Source organism: Bufo bufo, chromosome 4, assembly GCF_905171765.1.
Source record: "Bufo bufo chromosome 4, aBufBuf1.1, whole genome shotgun sequence".
Lineage (NCBI taxonomy): Eukaryota > Metazoa > Chordata > Amphibia > Anura > Bufonidae > Bufo > Bufo bufo.
Window position 1 is genome coordinate 500,044,827 of NC_053392.1, and position 23,405 is coordinate 500,068,231.

At 45.2% G+C, this 23,405-nt stretch overlaps 1 protein-coding gene across 1 annotated transcript in view; it reads right to left on the bottom strand.

Moving 5' to 3' along the window:
• Nucleotides 1-23,405, bottom strand: part of MTR (5-methyltetrahydrofolate-homocysteine methyltransferase) — a 109,205-nt gene that overhangs the window by 38,812 nt on the left and 46,988 nt on the right. Inside the window, exons 13-21 of the mRNA XM_040429615.1 lie at nt 19,719-19,831; nt 18,647-18,787; nt 18,373-18,558; nt 10,333-10,512; nt 9,859-9,975; nt 7,269-7,409; nt 4,553-4,642; nt 3,946-4,098; nt 2,646-2,756 (exon numbers count right to left, since the gene is read on the bottom strand). Coding sequence (XP_040285549.1) covers nt 2,646-2,756; nt 3,946-4,098; nt 4,553-4,642; nt 7,269-7,409; nt 9,859-9,975; nt 10,333-10,512; nt 18,373-18,558; nt 18,647-18,787; nt 19,719-19,831 — 1,232 coding nt within the window. The remainder of the gene's footprint in view (nt 1-2,645; nt 2,757-3,945; nt 4,099-4,552; nt 4,643-7,268; nt 7,410-9,858; nt 9,976-10,332; nt 10,513-18,372; nt 18,559-18,646; nt 18,788-19,718; nt 19,832-23,405) is intronic.

Consider the following 23,405-nt stretch of genomic DNA (forward strand, 5'->3'; position numbering starts at 1 on the left):
CGCACATTTTCCCGCAACGCCCGTGTGAAAGGGGCCTTACTCAGTTTCTGATACATTCTGGTAAACTCATGCTGCCAGTAACAGCATTGTGGAATTGATACTGTCTAAGGTGTTCTGCTGCTCATGTAACACTTCAAAATTTGGTGGAACCATAGGTACACCCAATGAGGTCTGAGTATCAGTGAAGGTGCTCTCTGTCGTTGGAGCTCGGTCAGTTTGCATAGACAATGACATGGCACAGCCAGGAGCATGTGTTAGTTTGTTACACACACAATGTGTACTGAATTCGCCTTCCCCACCAGCCAGAGGCCACTCCAGAGGCACAGAGCGTGTTCTGCTCTGACACTAGCAACTGAAGAAGGCAACGACCCCCGACTATTCACTGCATTATAACCGAGTACAGGAGCAATACAGCCAGTCACCCAACGCAAGTGTCGCGAGCACTGACAACTTCTATTTCTTTTTATTAACATATGTGAAGGCAAGGTCTAACAATGTACAGAGATCCTAGGCTCTTTGGGGGAGATTAAAACTGGTGTATATTAGAACTGGCTTAGTTGCCCATAGCAACCAATCAGATTCCACATTTCATTTTTCAGAGCTCCTTTAGAAATGTGATTGGTTGCTATGGGCAACTAAAGCGGTTTTCCTTTACACCAGTTTTGATAAATCTCCCCCTTTATTTCCAAGAAAGAAGAGCAAAGGCGATGGATCGACCGATTGTCAGGAAGGAAGTGTTCCTTCCCGACAGTCGGATGCTCGCTGAGTGAAGGAGACCCCTGCATTTACATGCAGCGATTCTCCTCCACAGTAGGAGGACGAGGGATCACCATAGCAATGTCTCGTCCCCATACAGAATCATTGTTTCTGGGTAGCAGATCGCTGTTTAGACGATGACAGATCGCTGCCTGCACGAATGACAGGATCACCCGATAAACAAGAGGTATGCTTGTTCATCGGATGATCAGCGGCACATTTAGGTGGCCAGATTCTCAGGAATGAGCGTTCGCAGAAAGGGTTGTTTCCGATAATCTGGACAATTATTGGTTCGTCTAAATCCACCTTAAGGGTCCATTCACACGTCTGCAATTCTGTCCCCCATTCATTTCTATGGGGCCGCACGAAGTGCAGGAATGCGGACCGTTCCCGAAAAAAAAAAATAGAACATGTGCTATTCTTGCCCGCAATTGCAGACAAGATTAGGCATATTCTATTATAGTGCCGGCGATGTGCGGTCCATAAAATGTGGAACGCACATTGCCGGTGTCCGTGTTTTTCCAGATCCATGGATCCGCAAAACACACACGGATGTGTGAATGGACCCCAAGTATAATAATCAAAGGAAATCTCACACAATAGAACCAGCTCAGCAGATTCACATATTTTCCAAAAACCACCCAAGATTTCTGCACTATAATTCAGAAACTACACCTATGTGAATAAGCAGTGCAGCAAGTTACTTACCCCTTCCTGACCAGGTGATAAACATATGACAAATCTGCTGTTAGTTTATGGTCCACCTTCCCCTCATTATCTCCGGGTTCCTGCTCCAGGAGGAAGGTAAAGCCTCATTGACACGACTGCCTGTTTGGTCCGCATCCGATCCGATCCACTTTTGCGGCCAAAAAAGAATGCAGACAGCACACAGTGTGCGGTCTGCAGCTCTTCAAAAAAAAAAAAAAAAAAAAAAAAAAAAAAAAAAGAGAACATATCCTATTCTTGCCCATTTTAGGCTACTTTCACACTTGCGTTCAGAGCGGGTCCGTCTGGTATCTGCACAGACAAATCCGCTCCTATAATGCAAACGCTTAGATCCGTTCAGAACGGATCCGTTTGCATTACCATAAACAAAAAAAAAAAAAAAAAGATGTTTTTTTTTTTTTGTTCATGATAATGCAAACGGATCCGTTTTGAATTTACATTGAAAGTCAATGGGGGACGGATCCGTTTGAAAATTGAGCCATACTGTGTCAACTTCAAACGGATCTGTCCCCATTGACTTACATTGTAAGTCTGGACGGATCCGTTTGCCTCCGCACGGCCAGGCGGACACCCGAACGCTGCAAGCAGCGTTCAGGTGTCTGTCTGCTGAGCGGAGGACAAACGGAGCCAGACTGATGCATTCTGAGCGGATCCGCCTCCACTCAGAATGCATTAGGACTGGACGGATCCGTTCGGGGCCGCTTGTGAGACCCTTCAAACGGAGCTCACAAGCGGACACCCGAACGCTAGTGTGAAAGTAGCCTTACAGACATGGATAGGACATTTCTACAGGAGTTAAAAATAAATAAAACAAACTGTCGGCAAGTGGGGACTGGGGTTTTACAGACCGCAAAACTGATAGTCGCGTGCATGTGGCGTAAGGCTGTAATTAACAGCCACTGGTTCGGGTGCTGGCATCAGCACCTGATGTGGTCAATTCCTGTTCATACCACCTGGATGAGAAGCTGTTTAGTGATTACTATAACTAACAATGCAGCAATTTATGAAACGTCAGTCTTAGGGCTAAATCACAGGGCCACGCTCGATCTGGGAAACATGGCTGCATTTCCCGGACCAACCGCAGCTCAAACAATACAAACCGATGCTATACTTTGCTATACGTTTCTGGTAACTAGAGGTTATATTATGGGAGAGAAACTTACATCTTCTTCTTCTGTATTTCCAGTTATAGCCCTCATCTCTTCTCTCTCTTTCTCCATAAAGGGAATTAGATATCCCACTGACTTCTTCATGACCCGGGCAGACTTTATCACCTTTAGAGGAAAAAAAAAAAAAGATATGGCAAATGCTTTAATAATACAGAAATTTGAGACATACTGAAGCCAAAAGATCAAATCAGGAGGCTGTGATGCTTGCTGGGAAAGTAACAGTGTCATCCTGGTCAGTGTGGCCATTTCTGATACTACAGTTCAGCCACATTCAGGTAAATGGGGCCCAGACAGTGTACCAGACACAGCTGCATGGTGGTACTGCAGAGCGTCTTTCTACTAACTATATCTGAACCAACCACACACTGATGTCCCATCATAAGGGGACCAATGTACCACCGTGAATACCTATTTAAAGTGCTCCAACCTAAATGTATTTTAGGAGAAACCTGGCACAGTGCCAATCAAGTTACAGAGACACTTGAGACAGAATTGGTGCTAAGGAAACACTGCTCAACATCCTTTAAAGAGTAACTACACTTTTTTTTTTTTTTTACATTTTTGGTGGGTCATAGGGACATATCAGAAGGGTTGATCGGCGGTGGTCCCAAGTCTGGGACCCCCACAATCACTAGAATGAGGGGTCAGAAGCGTTCAGCCAAGAGCAGCTTCTCCTTGCTGCTGCACGCAAGACTGGACGAGCTCATAGACTTTCTATTGAAACCATCTACAGTCTCGCACTCCGCAGCGTGGAGAAGCTGCTCTTCTAGCCCCTCACCGATTAAAAGTTCTAATATGTCCCAAAACTGTAGTTACTCTTTAAGGAATATTCAGATTATTTCAAATTATACCCTATCCAAAGGATAGAGGATAAATTATAGATTGGTGTAAGTCCAACCGCTGGGACCCACACTGATCATGACAATGGTCCCTGGTCCTATCCTCTGGATAGGTCATCAGTATCGGATTGGTGGGGGTACAACTACCAGGACACCCCCCCTCCCCAAATCAGCCGTTTTGGGAGTAGAACGCTGCGGCACTGCGAACGCCAGTGCCTTCACAAACAGCTGATTGGACACCACTGATCAAATACTGATGACCTATCCAGAGGATAGGTCATCAGTTGAAAAGTTTGAAGTTTGAAAAAGTTTGTACAAAGAGGTTGACTCAGCCACAGCAACTGATAGCTCGGGCAATACATACACACCAAACTAGTTGAAACTGTCCATTTTGGCCATTTTTTCCACAGAAAATACCACCTGGAATAATATGCTGTCTGCAACTTCTATTCTACCTGTGGTAAGAACATCTTTCCAGCACCAAACAGCTCTCCAACAACCTTCATGCCATTCATTAGGGGCCCTTCGATAATGTGGAGGGGTCTTGTATATTTTTCTTTATTTGCTTTTGCCTCCTCGGTGTCTTCAATGACATATTTGTCAATGCCCTGAGAAACAAACAGAAGAAAAGCACAGATAGTATGTAACAGAATTATATTATGAATTTATAAGGCAAGGGATGAACGAGCAATACTGCCAAAAGCAACCGTCGTCAGCAGGATGGCAGTAGAAACGCACCTCTGACCCGCCATTATTTTGGCTGTTTAACTATGACTAATGTATGAAGATACAGCAGTCAGTCAGGGAAAACCCTCAAATCGAAAGAAGACTGCAGACCACAATGCCTGGCTCCATCACCTTCTAGCCTCAGATGAAGGTAAAGCCTTGGCTGATGGAAACTGGAATACAGCATCCAAGTAGAACCCAAAAACAGACGAGACTCCATTAAAAGGGGTTATGCCATGATTAGCGCCACTTACTACTGCCTCCAAGGCCCTGCCTAAATGTAAGATGTGCTAAACAGTAAAATAATTGTATTGTCCAGTTACTCCATGTACTTACCTTGACCAGAGCATATTCTAGTCTCTCCTCCACAGACCCATTTCTCCACTCATCAGTCTGGATAACCTTTTTACCACCTTTAGCTGTGGTCTTAAGAGAAAAAACACAGCAGGAACACAAGTATTATTAATACCACACTTTTAAATGTAGGGTAAAAAAAATGCACTTACCAGATAAAATCATGAATTTTCTACGGTTGAAATCCAAGGCTGACCCTTGGATTTTTGCTATGGATTTTGTAAAATCACTAAAATAAAGTGGCCTAAATGGGAGGAAATGCTCCAAAACCCCAAACACTGTAAGTGGGTTTATAACCGGGGAGAAATTCCTCTGCATGTGATCAGTTGCTAGCAGTAATCCCCAGCAAAAAAAAATGCATACAATGGAGGATGTCGGCAGCGGACCACATGCACCACAATGGCATCCTACACAAGATGGACTAGTATGTAGATGAAAATATACAAATACATAAATCGCTGCAAAAGGTGCACCAGAATTATATGTAACTGACAATACTGGCTAATCATTCAAGCTGATGTTAAAAACTGAGACATTAGCTAATGTATTCCAGTCAGGAACACAACAGAGCCCTTTTGCACCACCGTCAAGGTATCTCAGTGTGGCATGGGTCCTACCACTAGACTACCTATGGTGTGTGAACACGGTCTGAATGGTGCTAAGATCTAACTCACAGCCAAGCTCCCATATACCTCCATAGTGAGATCACTCATGCAGTGGGAGAAGGGATAGGGCTTGGCTGCGAGTTAGATCTTAGCACCATTCAGACAGTGTTCACACACCATAAGTAGTCTAGTGGTAGGACCCATGCCACACTGAGATACCTTGACGGTGGTGCAAAAGGGCTCCGTTGTGTTCCTGACTGGAATACATTAGCTAATGTCTCAGGTTTTTAAAATTAGCCTGAGGGATTAGCCAGTATTGGGTCAGTTGCATATCATTGTGGTGCACCTTTTGCAGCGATCTATGGATTTTGTACCCAAAATAAGTGAGATGCCACTTAATTCTGCCATGGTTCCAGAAAGTTTCCTATGAATGTGAACAGGGCAGTGGCGTACCTCCAATAGAGGCAGACCACGCAGCTGCTATGAGGCCCCTGGGGAAAGGGGGCCCGCAGTGGAGGATAGGCCCCGCCCACTAATTACACTTGTATGGCTACATGAGAATGTAAGACATGGAGAAGGACCTTTGGTGATGTCAACCATGTGATGAGTGCAGGAAGCCAAGGAATAGCAGAGCAGCAGAAGTCTGAAGGACCTTTGGTGAGGTCATCATCATGTGACCAGTACAGAAGACTGGTGAAAGACCTGTGGGATATCGCTGTGAGGGGGTGGAGCTTCTGTGTGGTGCCTGGAGGAGAGGTTAGTGGTGTCCTGGGATAACCCATAACATCCTAAAAAAGCTGGGAGTTGTAGTTCTGTCCTATTATATCCCTCTCCATGTAATTTAAAAGTATACCTTAGTACAGTCTGGTAATTTTGAGAGTTGTAGTCCTTCTAGCCTATTGTATCCCTCTCCATGTAAGGATACTCTCCATGTATATTAGGCGGTTCTGCAGCAGCTGAGGTGTCTATTAGGCGGTTCTGCAGCAGCTGAGGTGTCTATTAGGCGGTTCTGCAGCAGCTGAGGTGTCTATTAGGAGGTTCTGCAGCAGCTGAGGTGTATTAGGAGGTTCTGCAGCAGCTGAGGTGTATTAGGAGGTTCTGCAGCAGCTGAGGTGTATTAGGAGGTTCTGCAGCAGCTGAGGTGTATTAGGAGGTTCTGCAGCAGCTGAGGTGTATTAGGAGGTTCTGCAGCAGCTGAGGTGTATTAGGAGGTTCTGCAGCAGCTGAGGTGTATTAGGAGGTTCTGCAGCAGCTGAGGTGTATTAGGAGGTTCTGCAGCAGCTGAGGTGTATTAGGAGGTTCTGCAGCAGCTGAGGTGTATTAGGAGGTTCTGCAGCAGCTGAGGTGTATTAGGAGGTTCTGCAGCAGCTGAGGTGTATTAGGAGGTTCTGCAGCAGCTGAGGTGTATTAGGAGGTTCTGCAGCAGCTGAGGTGTATTAGGAGGTTCTGCAGCAGCGGAGGTGTATTAGGAGGTTCTGCAGCAGCGGAGGTGTATTAGGAGGTTCTGCAGCAGCTGAGGTGTATTAGGAGGTTCTGCAGCAGCTGAGGTGTCTATTAGGAGGTTCTGCAGCAGCTGAGGTGTCTATTAGGAGGTTCTGCAGCAGCTGAGGTGTCTATTAGGAGGTTCTGCAGCAGCTGAGGTGTGTATTAGAAGGTTATGCAGCAGTCAGAGAAACATCAGTTGTGACTGGATAAGATCCTTTAGTTTTCTGTGTCTGCACTTTGTAAAATGTCCCTGTCCTGTTCCTCTGGCGGCACTCTTCGCACTGTGACCTGACTGACCAGATCCAGCAGCGTCTCCAGTCCAGCTCGGTGAAGATCTGCCCCAGGCCCTGACCGCGCCAAGTATAATGCTCTCCTGCTCCCATCAGCCCTGTAGACAGAGAATGGAGAGGCAGGGCTCATGCTCCATTCAAGCTCTTCTTCACTAGGATCATGCAGTGAGGAATGAAGGGGCGCAATTCTAATGACCTGTGTGGGTCCCAGCGCTCACCAATCAGACATGTATCACCTAATCAGTGAATAGGTGATTAATGTCCATCGCAGAAAACCCCTTTCACCACTAAGCAGTAGATTTGTGCACTGCCTTTTACCTGTGCATATTTTAAAAGCTTCTCTGTTGCTTCAGGATCCTTATTCCAAATGATATCTTCACATAGCTGAAGTAACTCTTTATCAATGTCAACATAGACCGGAAGACTTCCTGCATTCACTATCCCCATGTCCATGCCAACCTACAGACAAAGACAACAAAATGGCACAACTGCAACATTCCCCAACGTAAATGAAGATTACGACAATATTTGTGTCATTGCGACTCAGATTCAAAGGCAGAATTTCCAGGAATGTGAGCACAAGAAATTTTATAATCTGTTTTGTTCCCATGTATGTGCCCGCACTGCTGATAAAAATGCCTCTAGGAGCAACGGGGGCGTTGCCGTTACACTTATAGACTCTGCTCTCGCTGCACTTTGATTTGCCTGGACCCGTTAATCAAAATGCAGGGGGCGCTGCAGTTGCAGATAGAGATGAGCCTCTAGGAGCATATATTCAAACATTATTCTCAGCAGTGCGGACACATATGAACATGGGTCCAACAAAGATGTCTTCTGCTGCCTAGCGCACATGTAACAGGTCAGTTTCATACATACCAAATTTGCTGACAGAGGCCCTCTAAACTACACTGCTCAAAAAAATAAAGGGAACACAAAAATAACACATCCTAGATCTGAATTAATTAAATATTCTTCTGAAATACTTTGTTCTTTACATAGTTGAATGTGCTGACAACAAAAATCACACAAAAATAAAAAAATGGAAATCAAATTTTTCAACCCATGGAGGTCTGGATTTGGAGACACCCTCAAAATTAAAGTGGAAAAACACACTACAGGCTGATCCAACTTTGATGTAATGTCCTTAAAACAAGTCAAAATGAGGCTCAGTAGTGTGTGTGGCCTCCACGTGCCTGTATGACCTCCCTACAACGCCTGTGCATGCTCCTGATGAGGTGGCGGACGGTTTCCTGAGGGATCTCCTCCCAGACCTGGACTAAAGCATCTGCCAACTCCTGGACAGTCTGTGGTGCAACGTGACGTTGGTGGATAGAGCGAGACATGATGTGCTCAATTGGATTCAGGTCTGGGGAATGGGCGGGCCAGTCCATAGCATCAATGCCTTCGTCTTGCAGGAACTGCTGACACACTCCAGCCACATGAGGTCTAGCATTGTCTTGCATTAGGAGGAACCCAGGGCCAACCGCACCAGTATATGGTCTCACAAGGGGTCTGAGGATCTCATCTCGGTACCTAATGGCAGTCAGGCTACCTGTGGCGAGCACATGGAGGGCTGTGCGGCCCTCCAAAGAAATGCCACCCCACACCATTACTGACCCAATGCCAAACCGGTCATGTTGGAGGATGTTGCAGGCAGCAGAACGTTCTCCACGGCGTCTCCAGACTCTGTCACGTCTGTCACATGTGCTCAGTGTGAACCTGCTTTCATCTGTGAAGAGCACAGGGAGCCAGTGGCGAATTTGCCAATCTTGGTGTTCTCTGGCAAATGCCAAACGTCCTGCACGGTGTTGGGCTGTAAGCACAACCCCCACCTGTGGACGTCCGGGCCCTCATATCACCCTCATGGAGTCTGTTTCTGACCGTTTGAGCAGACACATGCACATTTGTGGCCTGCTGGAGGTCATTTTGCAGGGCTCTGGCAGTGCTTCTCCTGTTCCTCCTTGCACAAAGGCGGAGCTAGCGGTCCTGCTGCTGGGTTGTTGCCCTCCTACGGCCTCCTCCACGTCTCCTGATGTACTGGCCTGTCTCCTGGTAGCGCCTCCATGCTCTGGACACTACGCTGACAGACACAGCAAACCTTCTTGCCTCAGCTCGCATTGATGTGCCATCCTGGATAAGCTGCACTACCTGAGCCACTTGTGTGGGTTGTAGACTCCGTCTCATGCTACCACTAGAGTGAAAGCACCGCCAGCATTCAAAAGTGACCAAAACATCAGCCAGGAAGCATAGGAACTGCGAAGTGTTCTGTGGTCACCACCTGCAGAACCACTCCTTTATTGGGGGTGTCTTGCTAATTGCCTATAATTTCCACCTGTTGTCTATCCCATTTGCACAACAGCATGTGAAATTGATTGTCACTCAGTGTTGCTTCCTAAGTGGACAGTTTGATTTCACAGAAGTGTGATTGACTTGGAGTTACATTGTGTTGTTTAAGTGTTCCCTTTATTTTTTTGAGCAGTGTATATAAAGGAACATGAGGCCCAAGGAAGGGAGTAGGGTCCCATCTAAAAGAGGAAAGACTGTCGTGGCACAAATGATTTTGATAAAAAATAAAAATAAATTTTTATAATTTTATACACACACTAACACCAAGTTCCTCATATTCATTTATATAGTATTAGCAACATTTACTAATTATATATTCACTGTGGTCAGGGTGCTGCTGCATGGTGTTTGGTTTTGCTTTGTATTTTCAACCACGGCGACGCATCTGCACATTTACCGTACCTCCTTTTTTAGGATAGGCTAACTGTTTTTGTAGTGTATATTTAAAATACACTACTACATTTAACAAAATGTGCAGAAGTACATGTACAATATGTTTATTTTGGATTATTGATGCTTTTGACAAATCTATAGAATCTGGGATTTTTAAATGAATCCTTACCTTAATAGCATGGTATAGAAACACAGAATGCATGGCTTCTCTAATAACATCCATGCCTCGGAAAGAGAAAGAAAGGTTGGAAAGTCCACCGCTGACCCTAGCTCCTTTCAGAGTTTCCTAACAAAGAACAAAATCATTTGCAGTGATTGCCAATAACATGACACAGTTCTAGCACGCGAGATCGCTTTCCCTAAAAAAAAAAAAGTCAATAGTCCCACTCATGTGAAAAGTTCTACTTTGTTGCAGTGCATACCGTACCTGCAACACTTTTACACGAAAGAAGGATGTATCCTAAAATCCACACACATCAATGTAGAATACAAAAATTTATAAACTTTTTTGACTGGTGTGAACAATAAGACAGAAACAATAAAGATGAATAAATTAGACCCAGTATTACTAGTAACGAGAAAGCATCAATAATGCAAGTGCTTGTTCCATTCAACTGAATGCTTCAGGTCCGGTGCTACTTACCTTTATTGCTTTAGTAGCTTCAATAAAGTGTATGGCATACTTGTCATGCTCCTCCATGCCAGTGCCAATGGTTAAGATATTTGGGTCAAAAATTATATCATTGGGGTTAAACCTCAATTTATTAACCAGGAGGTTGTATGCTCTTGTGCAGATGCTGATTTTGGTCTCGGCGTCCGCAGCCTGTGTGAATGAAAACAAAGATGAAATATACAAACATTTACAAAAGGTCAATACATCTTAAAAGGAGGTTAGGATCCCTCTAGCACACGCTCTGATTTCAGCACATTAAATATTCCAGAGATTTCACAAACCGTTTTTCATCTCTTATATGCATATGCTTGTATTGTGAAATTAAAGGGATTTTCTAGGACCGACACATTGATGACCTATCCTCAGGATAAGTCATTGATACAGACTAGGTTGGGTCCCTCCTAGCACCCCTACCGATCAGCAGTTTGCAGGGGCCAATGCAGCCTCTTCATACTATATTAACACAGGGCTGTGCACTGTATAGCAGCTCAATCCTATTCACTTGAATGAGACTGAGCTGAACAAAGGCCATGAAACCGATGATGTGACGCTTCAGGCCTAGAAAGAGAACGGGTGCCGCAGCCTCTTGAACCAACTGATCGGCGGGGTGATGGGAGTCGGACCCCGACTAATCAGAAATTGATAGCTTATCCTGAGGATATCCTATATTAACTGACGCCCTAACACACAGTCCTTTACCCCTGAGGAAGCCGGATTGCTCCGGCGACACGTGTTGGGCGCTTGTCATGTTTCCAGGTCCACTGCACCAGCTGGATATGTAGGTTTTGGCTCTTGATATTTGACCTTATGCTGGTCTATCTGGATCTTCAATTTTAGTGGTCTTACCTTACCTTACATTTGCTATATGTGTCTTATTGTATTGTTTTATATGCTGGTTGATAACGCATACATCTATATGCGATAGCTCAGTGGACCTGTGTGTGTCGGTTTCATATATTCTATTGCATACCGCACTTTGTTCTATGTTGTATACAATTTTTTAATGCGTGTGTGTTGTGTCCAATAAACTTTATATATATTTTTATATTCTTCATGGTTGGATGTGCATTTATGGGGTGGCCCTTTTTGACTCTCTCTTTGGGTCAGATGACTTGTCATATGTAACTCTTCCACCCTTTGCACTCCTTTTAGTATTTGGTGTGCCCCCTGTCTCTTTAAACTCATGTAATTGCCCTGGATAGAAGCGTACTCTATCCTTTCTGAGGGAGTGGCACCCCCCCCTGTGCAGTGTACTGTTATTGTTTCTGTTTAGTGTGTTTTGTACAGACATATTGTTATGGCGGCCTCATTGGAGGCCAAGGAAGCCATGTGGAACTCGCAGGTCACAGCCGTATGCCATGATGTGGATGTTGATGTGGGCAACAATGGCAGTGATTTTAGACAATTGACTATGGAACTTACGGAGGCACAGAGGTTATTTACTCGGGTCTGGTGGAATGTCCGTAGTCTGGAGGAATATTTAAAATGCTCCATTGCCCCTAGTGGACTCAGAGTCCAGAAGTTTCCAGCGTGGGAGGTCACTCCCGAATTTAAGTCTAATTGGGAGTTGGGCCTTTTACAATGCTCTAAAATCATGATGGGTCTACTTATTGACCATGATAAGGCTCTATTGAGCGAGGTCAGAAATAAAATCAGGAACCTAGAGGACAATCTGTCCAAAATGGACGAGGATAAAGTCACAGCGTTTAAGGTTAAACTACAGGCTAATCTAGAGAGTTATGAAAAGGAAGTCATGACTGGGAAGAAAAATAAATTCCAGAGAGATAAATCTGACTTTGAATGCAAACAGGCGTACAAATGGAAACATGCTGGCAACCCACGTAATATGAGCAGGGGTCGTGCGAATTACAACATCCCCAATAACCGCAGTGATAATATGGCATCTAGTTCTATTGGTATTAACAGCAATTCTAGTAATGGTTTTTTATCAGAGACAAGCGACGAAGGCGTACTAGGCGAGGATTACGTAAATCCAAGAAAAAGGTCATTTGCACAACAGAGGGGCAGCAATCATCAGTATGCGACCCGCAAACGGCGACCTCAGTACTAACGGATCCCTCTATTCCAAACACCCTGATGGAGGAGGACACCTTAAGGATCATTAATCTTTCAACATACTCACTCACACCAATGGAAAGATCAGTGCTGGTAAGAGGTCTCTCTTTTTCCCCTATGAACACGCTAGATAAATTTGAATTTATTAAGGATATATATCTATTCTGCAGACAGTTGTGCTTCAGAGCACTATATGCTCAACCTTCCCTTGTACAACAGCTACCTGAGGATGAAAGAGGTGTCTTCATGGATCTGATGGATCTATTGAAGGAAAGTGAGGGTGAGACAGGAAGGCGACAATTCACACCACGCAAACCTTCCATTATTACTCCCACACTTAACCTCTTTCCTAACATTCAGTTGTTTTTCCAGGTCATGATAGCGGAAATTAAGAAACTAGGAGCGAATAAAATCCAGGATAAAAACCTGTCTAAGGCAGAATTGTTGGCGATCAGGAGTTTACAGAACAATGCGGCTTTTGTTATCAAGGAGGCGGATAAAGGAGGTAATGTAGTGCTATGGGAAACGGGGGTTATATACTGCAGAGGCAAGACGACAATTGAGTAACCGTCATTTTTACACCCCATTACCTACAGACCCCACCGCAGCATTTATGAAGAAATTGGATAGACTCCTTACCTCTGCATGCCAATATAACATCATCACCAAAAAAGAGAGGGGATTCTTGGAAGTCAACAGTCCTATAACCCCCACTTTCTACATGCTCCCCAAGGTACACAAGAACTTGGCTGTGCCTCCGGGCCGCCCTATTGTGGCGGGGATAGGGGGTCTGTGCGAACAAGCCTGTATTTATCTTGATTTTTATTTACAGCCTTATGTTTTGGGTCTTCATTCGTATCTCAGGGACTCTATGCAGCTGGTACAACATCTACAGGAGATGCAGCTTCCACCGGGGACATTGATACTCACGTGTGACGTTGAGTCCCTCTACTCAAACATCTCGCACAGTGATGGTCTACAAGCCATCCAGTACTTCCTCCAAAAATCAGCCTCTGGGGATCCGGCACACCACACATTTCTGGTGAGCCTTCTTGAGTTTGTCCTCCACCATAACCATTTTGTGTTTGATCGGGTGTTTGATAGACAAGTATCGGGGACTGCGATGGGGGCACGATGTGCTCCCTCCTATGCCAACCTATTTCTGGGTTGGTGGGAGAAGACACACGTGTACCCCACTGCCATGTACGGTGAACATGTACTTACATGGTTCCGCTATATTGATGATCTTTTGATTTTTTGGCAGGGCACAGGTGAACAGTGTACTGAGTTTGTCAGTTTGTTGAATACCAACTCACTCAACATCTCACTCACCTATAAGATCTCGGACACTACTGCTGACTTTCTGGATTTGCGATTGAAACTGGATGAACAGGGCATTCGCACATCACTTTTCCGTAAGGAAACTGCAACAAATAGCCTGTTACATTTTAACAGTTTCCACCCGGCCCATCTGCGGAGAGGGATTCCAAAGGGCCAGTTCCTAAGACTACGTCGTAACTGTACCACCACCCCTGACTTCAGTGAGGCCTCTATTGATTTGACCAACAGATTCAGAGCACGTGGCTACCCGAAGAAAGTCATATCAGGGGCCTTTGAAAGGGCGAAGACAACTGACCGTCTGGAACTGTTGAAATCCAAACCTAAACCCCGGAATACCCAGGTCCATCTTATCACCAAATACAATAACCAATGGCGTGACTTGTACACAATACTAAATGCACATTGGCATCTCTTATTGGTGGATCCCAAGCTGAGCGACCATGTAAACCCAACTCCAAAGATCATTGCACGCAGAGCCCCAAATCTACGGGATAAATTGGTACGTAGCCATTTCCAGAGGCCCACACAGGGGTTGGGGAGGGGTGTCAGACTGCGCGGGACATACCCATGCGGAAATTGTAATATCTGCCAATACATGATTTGTGCTGATTCCTTCTCTACCTGCAGGCTTCCGGTGGTGATATCATTGAATCATTACATCAACTGTCGTACAAGAAATGTAATATACGCACTTATTTGTGAGTGTGGGAAGTTATATGTGGGTCAGACTGGCCAGGAAGTACGGAAACGTATTCAACAACATCTATCAAACATCGCCTTGGCCCGACGGGATAGGACCCAGGCAAAGAAACCATTAACCTCAGTCGCTGCACATTTCCTGGACTGTCACCAGTGCATAGTCTCCGGACTTAGGATTGCGGGACTTGATCTGGTACGCACGAATCTGAGGGGAGGATCGGCTGCCTCTCAACTATTGCGTCTCGAATCCAAATGGATCTTCAATCTGGACACAGTTGCTCCATATGGATTAAACGAGGAACTTACGTTCACTGGTTTTTACCATACTTGATATGGAGGGTGGATCCTAAACCCTCATGGTTGGGGGCCATCCACTATTCCCCTATCCAGGCAGTCGGGATGTATCTTACAAACCATGGCGAGAATATAGGAATAGCCACATACATTCCCTATGCCTTTTGAGCACTTACAGTGGGGGTATATATTCTTTGGGGGGGTCCTTGCTTTATGTGGAGGTATTCATGTTATCTCATTCTATAGTGTGCTATCCAGTTATTGCATTGAGATGGGCAGTGGCCATATATTATGATACAAATGGGGCACGGAATAATCATTGCCTCTACGGGGGCTCTATACGGGGGCTGCAGTTAGGGCATAGATTATGTAAGGCTTACGCTTTATAATATTATTATGGGTATCCTGCTTAATGATTTAAACTCTGATTTGTACTAATCCTTCTATGTCATTCTTTACAGGTTTTCTCACTTCTTCACCTTCATCACTATTGCGCACGCACGCTTCGGGCACCACTTTATCCACCATGCTTTTCACTTCCACACTCGTGGTCCTTTTACCTTGGTCTCACCTTATCACATTTCCCTCCTATTTTTTAGGTCTTTTTTGATTATATACTAGGGTCATCCATTATTATGCACATGCATATTATTGTTCACTTTGATTATTGATCATGCTCATTAAGGGATGTGTATTGTGAGTATTGACAGCACCATGAATTGAGGTGTTTGGTCAGATATTCCTGATACATATGTATACATATGCCTCCATGTGCATTCATTGTGTTACATATAATTTATGTCCATGTCCTCTCTATATATTGTGTGCATGAATTGTGCATACAATATATATGCTCTATTCTCCAGTGTGTTCATTGCCATGTATGTATTATCATATCATTATAGTGGATCTATCATGATTATCATTTATACATGCATTAGTGGTTATATATGCACCTATTTTACCATTGTGATATATCATGTATATGCCTCTGTTTGACTGGGTACAACACTGCCTGCCCCAGATGTATGCAAAAAAAAAAAAAAAATGCTCCGCTCTGCCTCCCACTATTACCATCAGACCACCCTTATCCTTCCTGGTCCCCCTCAGTATGCTGCCGTGCCTCTGTGCGTGTGCTGGGCGCATCGTGCGCTCCACTATTCACAGTGGAGCGCACTATGCGTTCCACCATGCGTTCCACAGCGGCGCCTCACTTCCGGTCATGTGACCATTCACATCCGGTTTGGCAATATCGCTCGGCTCATTTACCAGCTTGTCTGGCATTGCCTTTGTGGCTAAAAACAGCCTCATTTTACTTAGTTTTGTCCTATGATCTAATTGTCTGTGCCCACTGTGTTCCCATCTATTACGTGGCTGTGCTTTTGGCTGGTGGAGCGCATATGCGTTCCACCATGCGTTCCACCAGCCGATCATGTGACCCACACTTCCGGTTTCCTGCTCTGACTGGAGCCTGAGATGTACACACACTGGCCACAGTTCCTGTTGCACAGGTGAACGTAATTATACCTTATCTAATATCCTATATTAACTGACGCCCTAACACACAGTCCTTTACCCCTGAGGAAGCCGGATTGCTCCGGCGACACGCGTTGGGCGCTTGTCATGTTTCCAGGTCCACTGCACCAGCTGGATATGTAGGTTTTGGCTCTTGATATTTGACCTTATGCTGGTCTATCTGGATCTTCAATTTTAGTGGTCTTACCTTACCTTACATTTGCTATATGTGTCTTATTGTATTGTTTTATATGCTGGTTGATAACGCATACATCTATATGCGATAGCTCAGTGGACCTGTGTGTGTCGGTTTCATATATTCTATTGCATACCGCACTTTGTTCTATGTTGTATACAATTTTTTAATGCGTGTGTGTTGTGTCCAATAAACTTTATATATATTTTTATATTCTTCATGGTTGGATGTGCATTTATGGGGTGGCCCTTTTTGACTCTCTCTTTGGGTCAGATGACTTGTCATATGTAACTTTTCCACCCTTTGCACTCCTTTTAGTATTTGGTGTGCCCCCTGTCTCTTTAAACTCTTATCCTGAGGATAGGTCATCAATATTAAAATCCAAGAAAAACCCTTACTATGCAATAAGTAGGACACTGCAAATTAAAGGGAGTTATCCAAGGCCTATAATGCCCCCCCCCCAATATGCCTGGGCCCCTTACGCAGATAGTACTTACCTCACTCCCCGTCACCTGCGTCGCTTCTGATGCCCGCATGGCCGCTGCTGCATCTCCCCGTCGTCCGGATGAAAACATCTAGCGTAGGAGGGGTCAAGGGCCATGGGAGACACCAATAGCAGGCCACAGCAGGGACCAGACTCCCCAGCGTCACCCGCTATGCTAGGGAGGCTCTTTCCTGTCGCAGCCTACTATTGGCTGCACCCCCCACCCCGGATGTTTTGATCTGCGCGACGGGGAGATGCAGCGGTGGCCGTGGATGCCTTAGAAGTGACACGGGTGACGGGGAAAGAAGCAAGTACTATCCGTGTGAGGGGCCCGGGCATATGGGGGGGGGGGGGGCGCATTATAGGTCTTTGATAACCCCTTTAAGTACTGCAATATACATGCAATACAAATATTGTATATTTTGTTAATGTACGTTACATTTCCTCTCTGGTATCGCCCCCTGCTGTTTATACTTCCGGTCCACCTTCTCCTGCATTCAGTGGTGGACCGACATGCTCAGGAGCTTCCCTGTTCGCTCCCTCTCCACGGTGCTGGCGTAGTAATCTCATAGTGAAGTACCCAGACACCTTTCATTCATTCATGCCTGCTTCTAAATTCATACTAATATATACCCATACCTTTCTATAGACAGCACAGAAGGAAATTGTGGGGAAACGACATACTATATGCACAGGATGAAAAGGGTTGACAAGAGCTAACTGCAATGCATCTTGTGGGACACAGACATTTGACTGTCAAGTGAGCTGCTGCCCACCCACAAAAAGGGAATAAAGTCTTCCAGAAAAAAAAGTTTCAAAATTATGGGATAAACCTCTTAATGTAAAGCTAAGAAACGCAGAATTCCTCATCCCCCTGCTATACTGGACATACATACCAGATAGCGGTCAGCCAGTGAGTGTTGCACCAGTAGCTATCTCCCCCCGATGCCACATTAACACTTGGGTCAACTATTCTGTCAGTGGAGCATTAGATCAGGCAGGCTGGATTTTACAATACATGTTTCCCTAGACAAGTGATGGTGAACCTTTTAGAGACCGAGTGCCCAAACTGAAACCCAAAGCCCACTTATTTATCGCCAAGTGCCAAGCCAGCAATATAACCTGAATAGCAATATAGTATATTTTCCATGTATCATTTAGCTATAATAGCCTGCCTACATTCAATGCACTGCCTGTGCCATTCATAGTACGCACTGCGCTGATGAAGGACAGGAAAAATCAAAGGCATATTAGTACACCAAAGACTTTTTTCAAGGGTGCGGGTGGCCACAGAGAGGGCTCCGAGTGCCGTCTCTGGCACCCGTGCCATAGGTTCGCCAACACTGCCCTAGACTGTCCTCGTGACAGATCTACCAACCAGAGAATACGAACACAAAAAACATACCTGCCCCACTTCATCAAAAGCCATGATCACCACCGAAGCTCCAAACATTTTTATCTTTTTCGCTTTTGCCAGGAAGTCTTCTTCTCCCTCTTTTAGACTGATGCTGTTCACTATACATTTTCCTTGGCAGCATTTAAGCCCAGCCTCAATCACCTCAAAGTTGGACGAATCAATACACAGTGGTACCTGTGGGGTTAAACACACAATAAAACCGATTAGATTAATTCTCGGTTGTATTATGTTACTCTCCTTGGCGGCACAATTTAAAATTTACCTTAGCAACATCGGGTTCAGAAGCAATGTAATTACAAAACCGTGTCATGGCTCTGGGGCCATCCAGCATTCCATCATCCATATTGATGTCAAGGATTTGCGCCCCCATCTCTACTTGCGCTTTTGCAACGGTCAGTGCTTCCTGTGAAGACAGCACAGGAGGATTCATTTTAGTAGAACGCTGCTAGAATACAACCTGAAATGTCTCACGACGATAGATGGATTGCAGGGAGGCTTCTCCAGGAGAAGCAATATTACACAGCATGCATTTACAGCCATAGACTTCATGTATTAAGATGCCGATCCCTTCACACTACAAGTTGTTCTCTGTACTGGTTTTCTGACCTCGTGGATAGAGAAATGAAGGGTGCAAATGTGGGGTCTTCCATATCACCCATGTACAATAAAGGGATGTCATTACCAGAAACCGTATTCGTTCAATGCCGTATCAAGCCCTGCAGTGCCGAATTGTTGCTTCAAAAAGTCACAAAATAAGTCTTTACAACCTTTTGGGCTCATTTGTGCAACAAATTGCAACATTTTCATTTTGACACCAATCATTTAGTTTTCAAAAGTGTGTGAGAGTCACCGTGGTTAGCCTGTCAAGCTGATTTAAGCTAGATTTATGAAGTGCAACTATGAAACTTGATAAATTTGGCACAACTTTAATTAGGACTACATAACTACACTTTACATATGAAGATTGCTGTGCGGGGCCCGGTGTATTGGGGTCACTATTTACACAGGGAAACCTGTAAATGACACATATATAGCATAAGATGCTATATAAGTGTCACCCACAGACGCCCCCCTTAACAGTGTCACCCACAGACGCCCCCCCCCTAACGGTGTCACCCACAAATCCCCTATAATAGTGTCATCCACAGACCACCATTAGCTCAAAACCCACCAAAAGCACACCTTTTGGTTAAAAAAAATTTTTTTCTTATTTTTCTCCTCAAAAACCTAGGTGCTTCTTATCATCAGGTGCGCCTTATAAAGTGAAAAATACGGTGTGTGTAAATATATATAAATTTAATTTATTTTTTAATAAGTCTTCCTACACATCTTACCTCATAATGTCCAGCCATAATGAGCTTGGCAAATCTTCTTGACCCAGCCACATTACATCGCTCCCCAACATTAACAAAGTTAGTATAAGGCCCCATTCTAAACGGTTCCAAACCTGTGCAAGGAAAATCAAACCCAATTTACACATTTATAAAAGCATCACTGAGGCAGAACACAATGGCACACACAGAAAGGTTTGTGTACATCCAACTTTAAAGGCTATGTACACCTTTGGGGGCAAATTTTTTAAAATTATTTTTGCATTGTACTTATTTTGAGCTAAATTTTCTTTTTTTTAATTGGTCATTATTAAAAATTTGAAGCCCTTTTTTCTGTACATAGCCGAGATGCTCTATTAGCAGCCCTTGGATTTTCTGTCTTCTCCGCCAGACCAGGAGCTGACGTCTCCTCATCTCTGCTCTCTGACAATTATGAACACTCATTATAACTCAGTTCTTATCTTACTGATAAGAATGTGGCTTAAATAAGAGCTCTTTTACACGAGCGGATGCCGTGCGGGTAATCCGCTGCGTGAAAGAGTGCCAAGCCCCGCTCTGGACAGCAGAGACACGAAGCATTAACATGATTGATAATGCTCTGTGCCTCTCTGATCTTTTTACTACAAAATCACGGTGACAACTTTATCTCACCGTAATTTTGTAGTAAAAAGGTCAGAGAGAGACACAGAGCATTATCAATCATGTTAACGCTCCATGTCTCTGCTGTCCAGAGCGGGGCTTGGCACTCTTTCACGCAGGAGATTACCCCCACGGCATCCGCTCGTGTGAAAGAGCCCTAAGTGTTTATGACCTCTTAGTAGATTAGAGATAAGGGTTATTAGATGACCTGCACAGTTAACTCTGTGACAGAACGTTTTCATATTTTTAATAAAGACCATTTGAAAAAATTTAACCCAAAATCAGTAAAATGCAATTAAACAAAAATTGCCTCCGAAGGTGTACATAGCCTTTAAACATAATCTAGTTTTATGGTCCTAAATTCTTTGCAAATTTAAAGGTGTATTCCTATCTCAGTCAATCATGGCCAAGATCGGGTCACCCATCCTGTGCAGTAGTCACCGTGGTTATAGAAATAGACTATCAGGCCGTCCTTTTCTGTTAAAGGGGTTGTACGGGTTCAGAGCTGAACCTTAACATACCCACATTTTCACCCAGTCAGCCCCACTAATATGAGCATCAGAGCATTTCATGCTCAGATGCTCTCCTTTGCCCTGCGCTGAATCGTACAGGGCAAAGGCATTTGCATTTCCGGTGACGTAACGGGCTCTCCATAGGCTCCGCCCAGCAGTGAGCCCACTGATGTCACCGGCACTGATGGGCAGGTTTTAGCGCTCACCTAGCCTGTAAAACGGCTATGGCACCACTAAAGCCGGCCTATCACAGCCGGTGACGTCACCGAATACACTGCTAGGTGGAAGCCTCCACCTAGCAGTGTGCAGAGGTCAACAAACAAGCCCTTGCCCTGCGCAATCCAGCTTAAGGTAAGGGAGAGCATCGGGGCATGAAATGCTCCAATGCTCATATCACAGGGGCCAGAGGGGTGAAAATGTAGGTAGGTCCGGGTTCAACTCTGAACCCGGACAACCCCTTTAACATAATGGTCATTCACTTCAATAGTAGATACAAAATCGGCATAGTTATGCCAGCTTACTATTTCCATAGCCCCAGGCACCTCTGGCCCCCCCAAAGTAGAGTTATTCTGATCTCAGCCATAAATTATAGACGGAAATATACATTACATATTTTTACAGGAGTTACAGCTCTGTTTCTCTGATAGTGCTCCCCCTAGTCCCCTATTTATCTCCAAACAGAGTTATAAGACTGTCCAGTATCACATAACTACAAGATACATAATACATGTCTGATCTGTGGGGGTCCTCCGTTTCTCCTCATTATGTGACCACAGTAAAACAAGATTTTTGTATAACTTACCAGTAAAATCTCTTTCTCGCTCTTCATTGGGGGACACAGAGACCATGGTATAGCTATGTCCTCTAGGAAGCGTTGACACTAGTAAAAGCTGTTAGCTCCTCCCCTGACAGCTATACCCCCTCCAGCCTGGAGAGAGAGCTTCAGTTTGTGTACAAGCAGTAGGAGAAGCAAGTAAACCAACGAAAAACGTGGAACAGCAACAATGCCGAGAACCAAACCAGGTTCTAACCAGCAACAGCCACAACTGTGGCCAAACAACAATACTGGGTGGGTGCTGTGTCCCCCAATGAAGAGCGAGAGAGATTTTACTGGTAAGCTATACAAAAATCTGGTTTTCTCGCCCATATTCATTGGGGGACACAGACCATGGGACGTCCGAAAGCAGTCCACAGGGAGGGACACATGGAGCAAGCGCCCCTGCAGGCAACTAAGAACTGCCGCCTGCAAGACCATGCGGCCCAAGGCAGCGACCGCCAATGCATAAGTATGCACCTGGAAAATATTTGTGAATGTGCGTAAGGAGGTCAGTAGCCGCCTTGCACAACTGCGCGGCTGAACCTTGAATCCGCCGAGCCCAAGAGCGCCCTGGTGGAGTGAGCCTTGACACCAAAGGGCGGAACCCTGCCCCAGGTGCAGTATGCTTCAGCAATTGCAGACGTGCAATTGCCACCATGTAGGCCCGCCAATGTCTTGCAAGGACCCACCGGGGTGACAAAAAAGAGGAGCCCGTACGCCGGATGGAACTGGAGGCTGGCAAATAAATCGTCAGAGCCCTGACAACGTCCAAATGGTGTAACTCCCGTTCCCTAGGGTGTGAAGGGGAGGGACACAGTGATGGAAGGACAATTTCTTAATTGAAATGGAAATCAGAGACCACAATCGGGAGAAGGAATAAACGGGCCGGAGGATCGCTTATCCCTGTGAAGAACCAGGAAGGTTCTCTGCAAGCGAGCGCCCCAACCCGGACACCCGTCTGATGGATGTGATAGCCACAAGAAAAAAAAAAAATACATTCCAAAAGCGGAGTCGGAGAGACATCTCCCGCAAGGGTTCAAGGGGGGGAATTCCGGAAACGGTAATTGGTCCACCGAAGTCCCTCGAGCCGAAGAGGCTTGTGGGGAGACTGGGAAGCCGGCTGATAAACTACTAAGAGAAAAACGCCTGAATGAGGCGTGTCAAACCGCAAGCCAAGGAATAAATACATTGGCTAGGTAGAAGTAGAGACGATATAAGAATCACCGGCGGTGAGGAGTTCCGTCAGCAACCGTGTAGCAACGCTGCTCGACGGAAATTTCGACCAGACCAAGAAGAGAGAAAAACTCCTGCCTCGAGGAGGAAGAATAGAAGGGGTGTTCTGTTCCAGGAACGAAACTCCAGCAACGGTGGTAAGTCGCGACAGCACCCCCGCTCCGCCTGGCGTAGTGAGTCTCGTAGTCTAGCCACGGAAAGTGCAGTAAAAAGGCATGACTACCATCGGACTGACGTGGCAGTCAGTAGTCAAGTCTTGAGAGGTAGTTGTAGATACGGGTAGGACACCCAGGACCAACGGGTAGGATTCACCTGTAGAAGGAGAATATGGAAAAACGTCACAGCCCAACAGTCAGTCCGGAACGAGACTGGAAGAAAAAAAAAAAAAAAAAACACAGAACCAAAACCCAGCATCAACATAGATGAGGGCAAGTAGTAACGTAGGAGCTACCAAGGTTTGCGGAGTGACCGTGAACCCTGAGCCAGAGA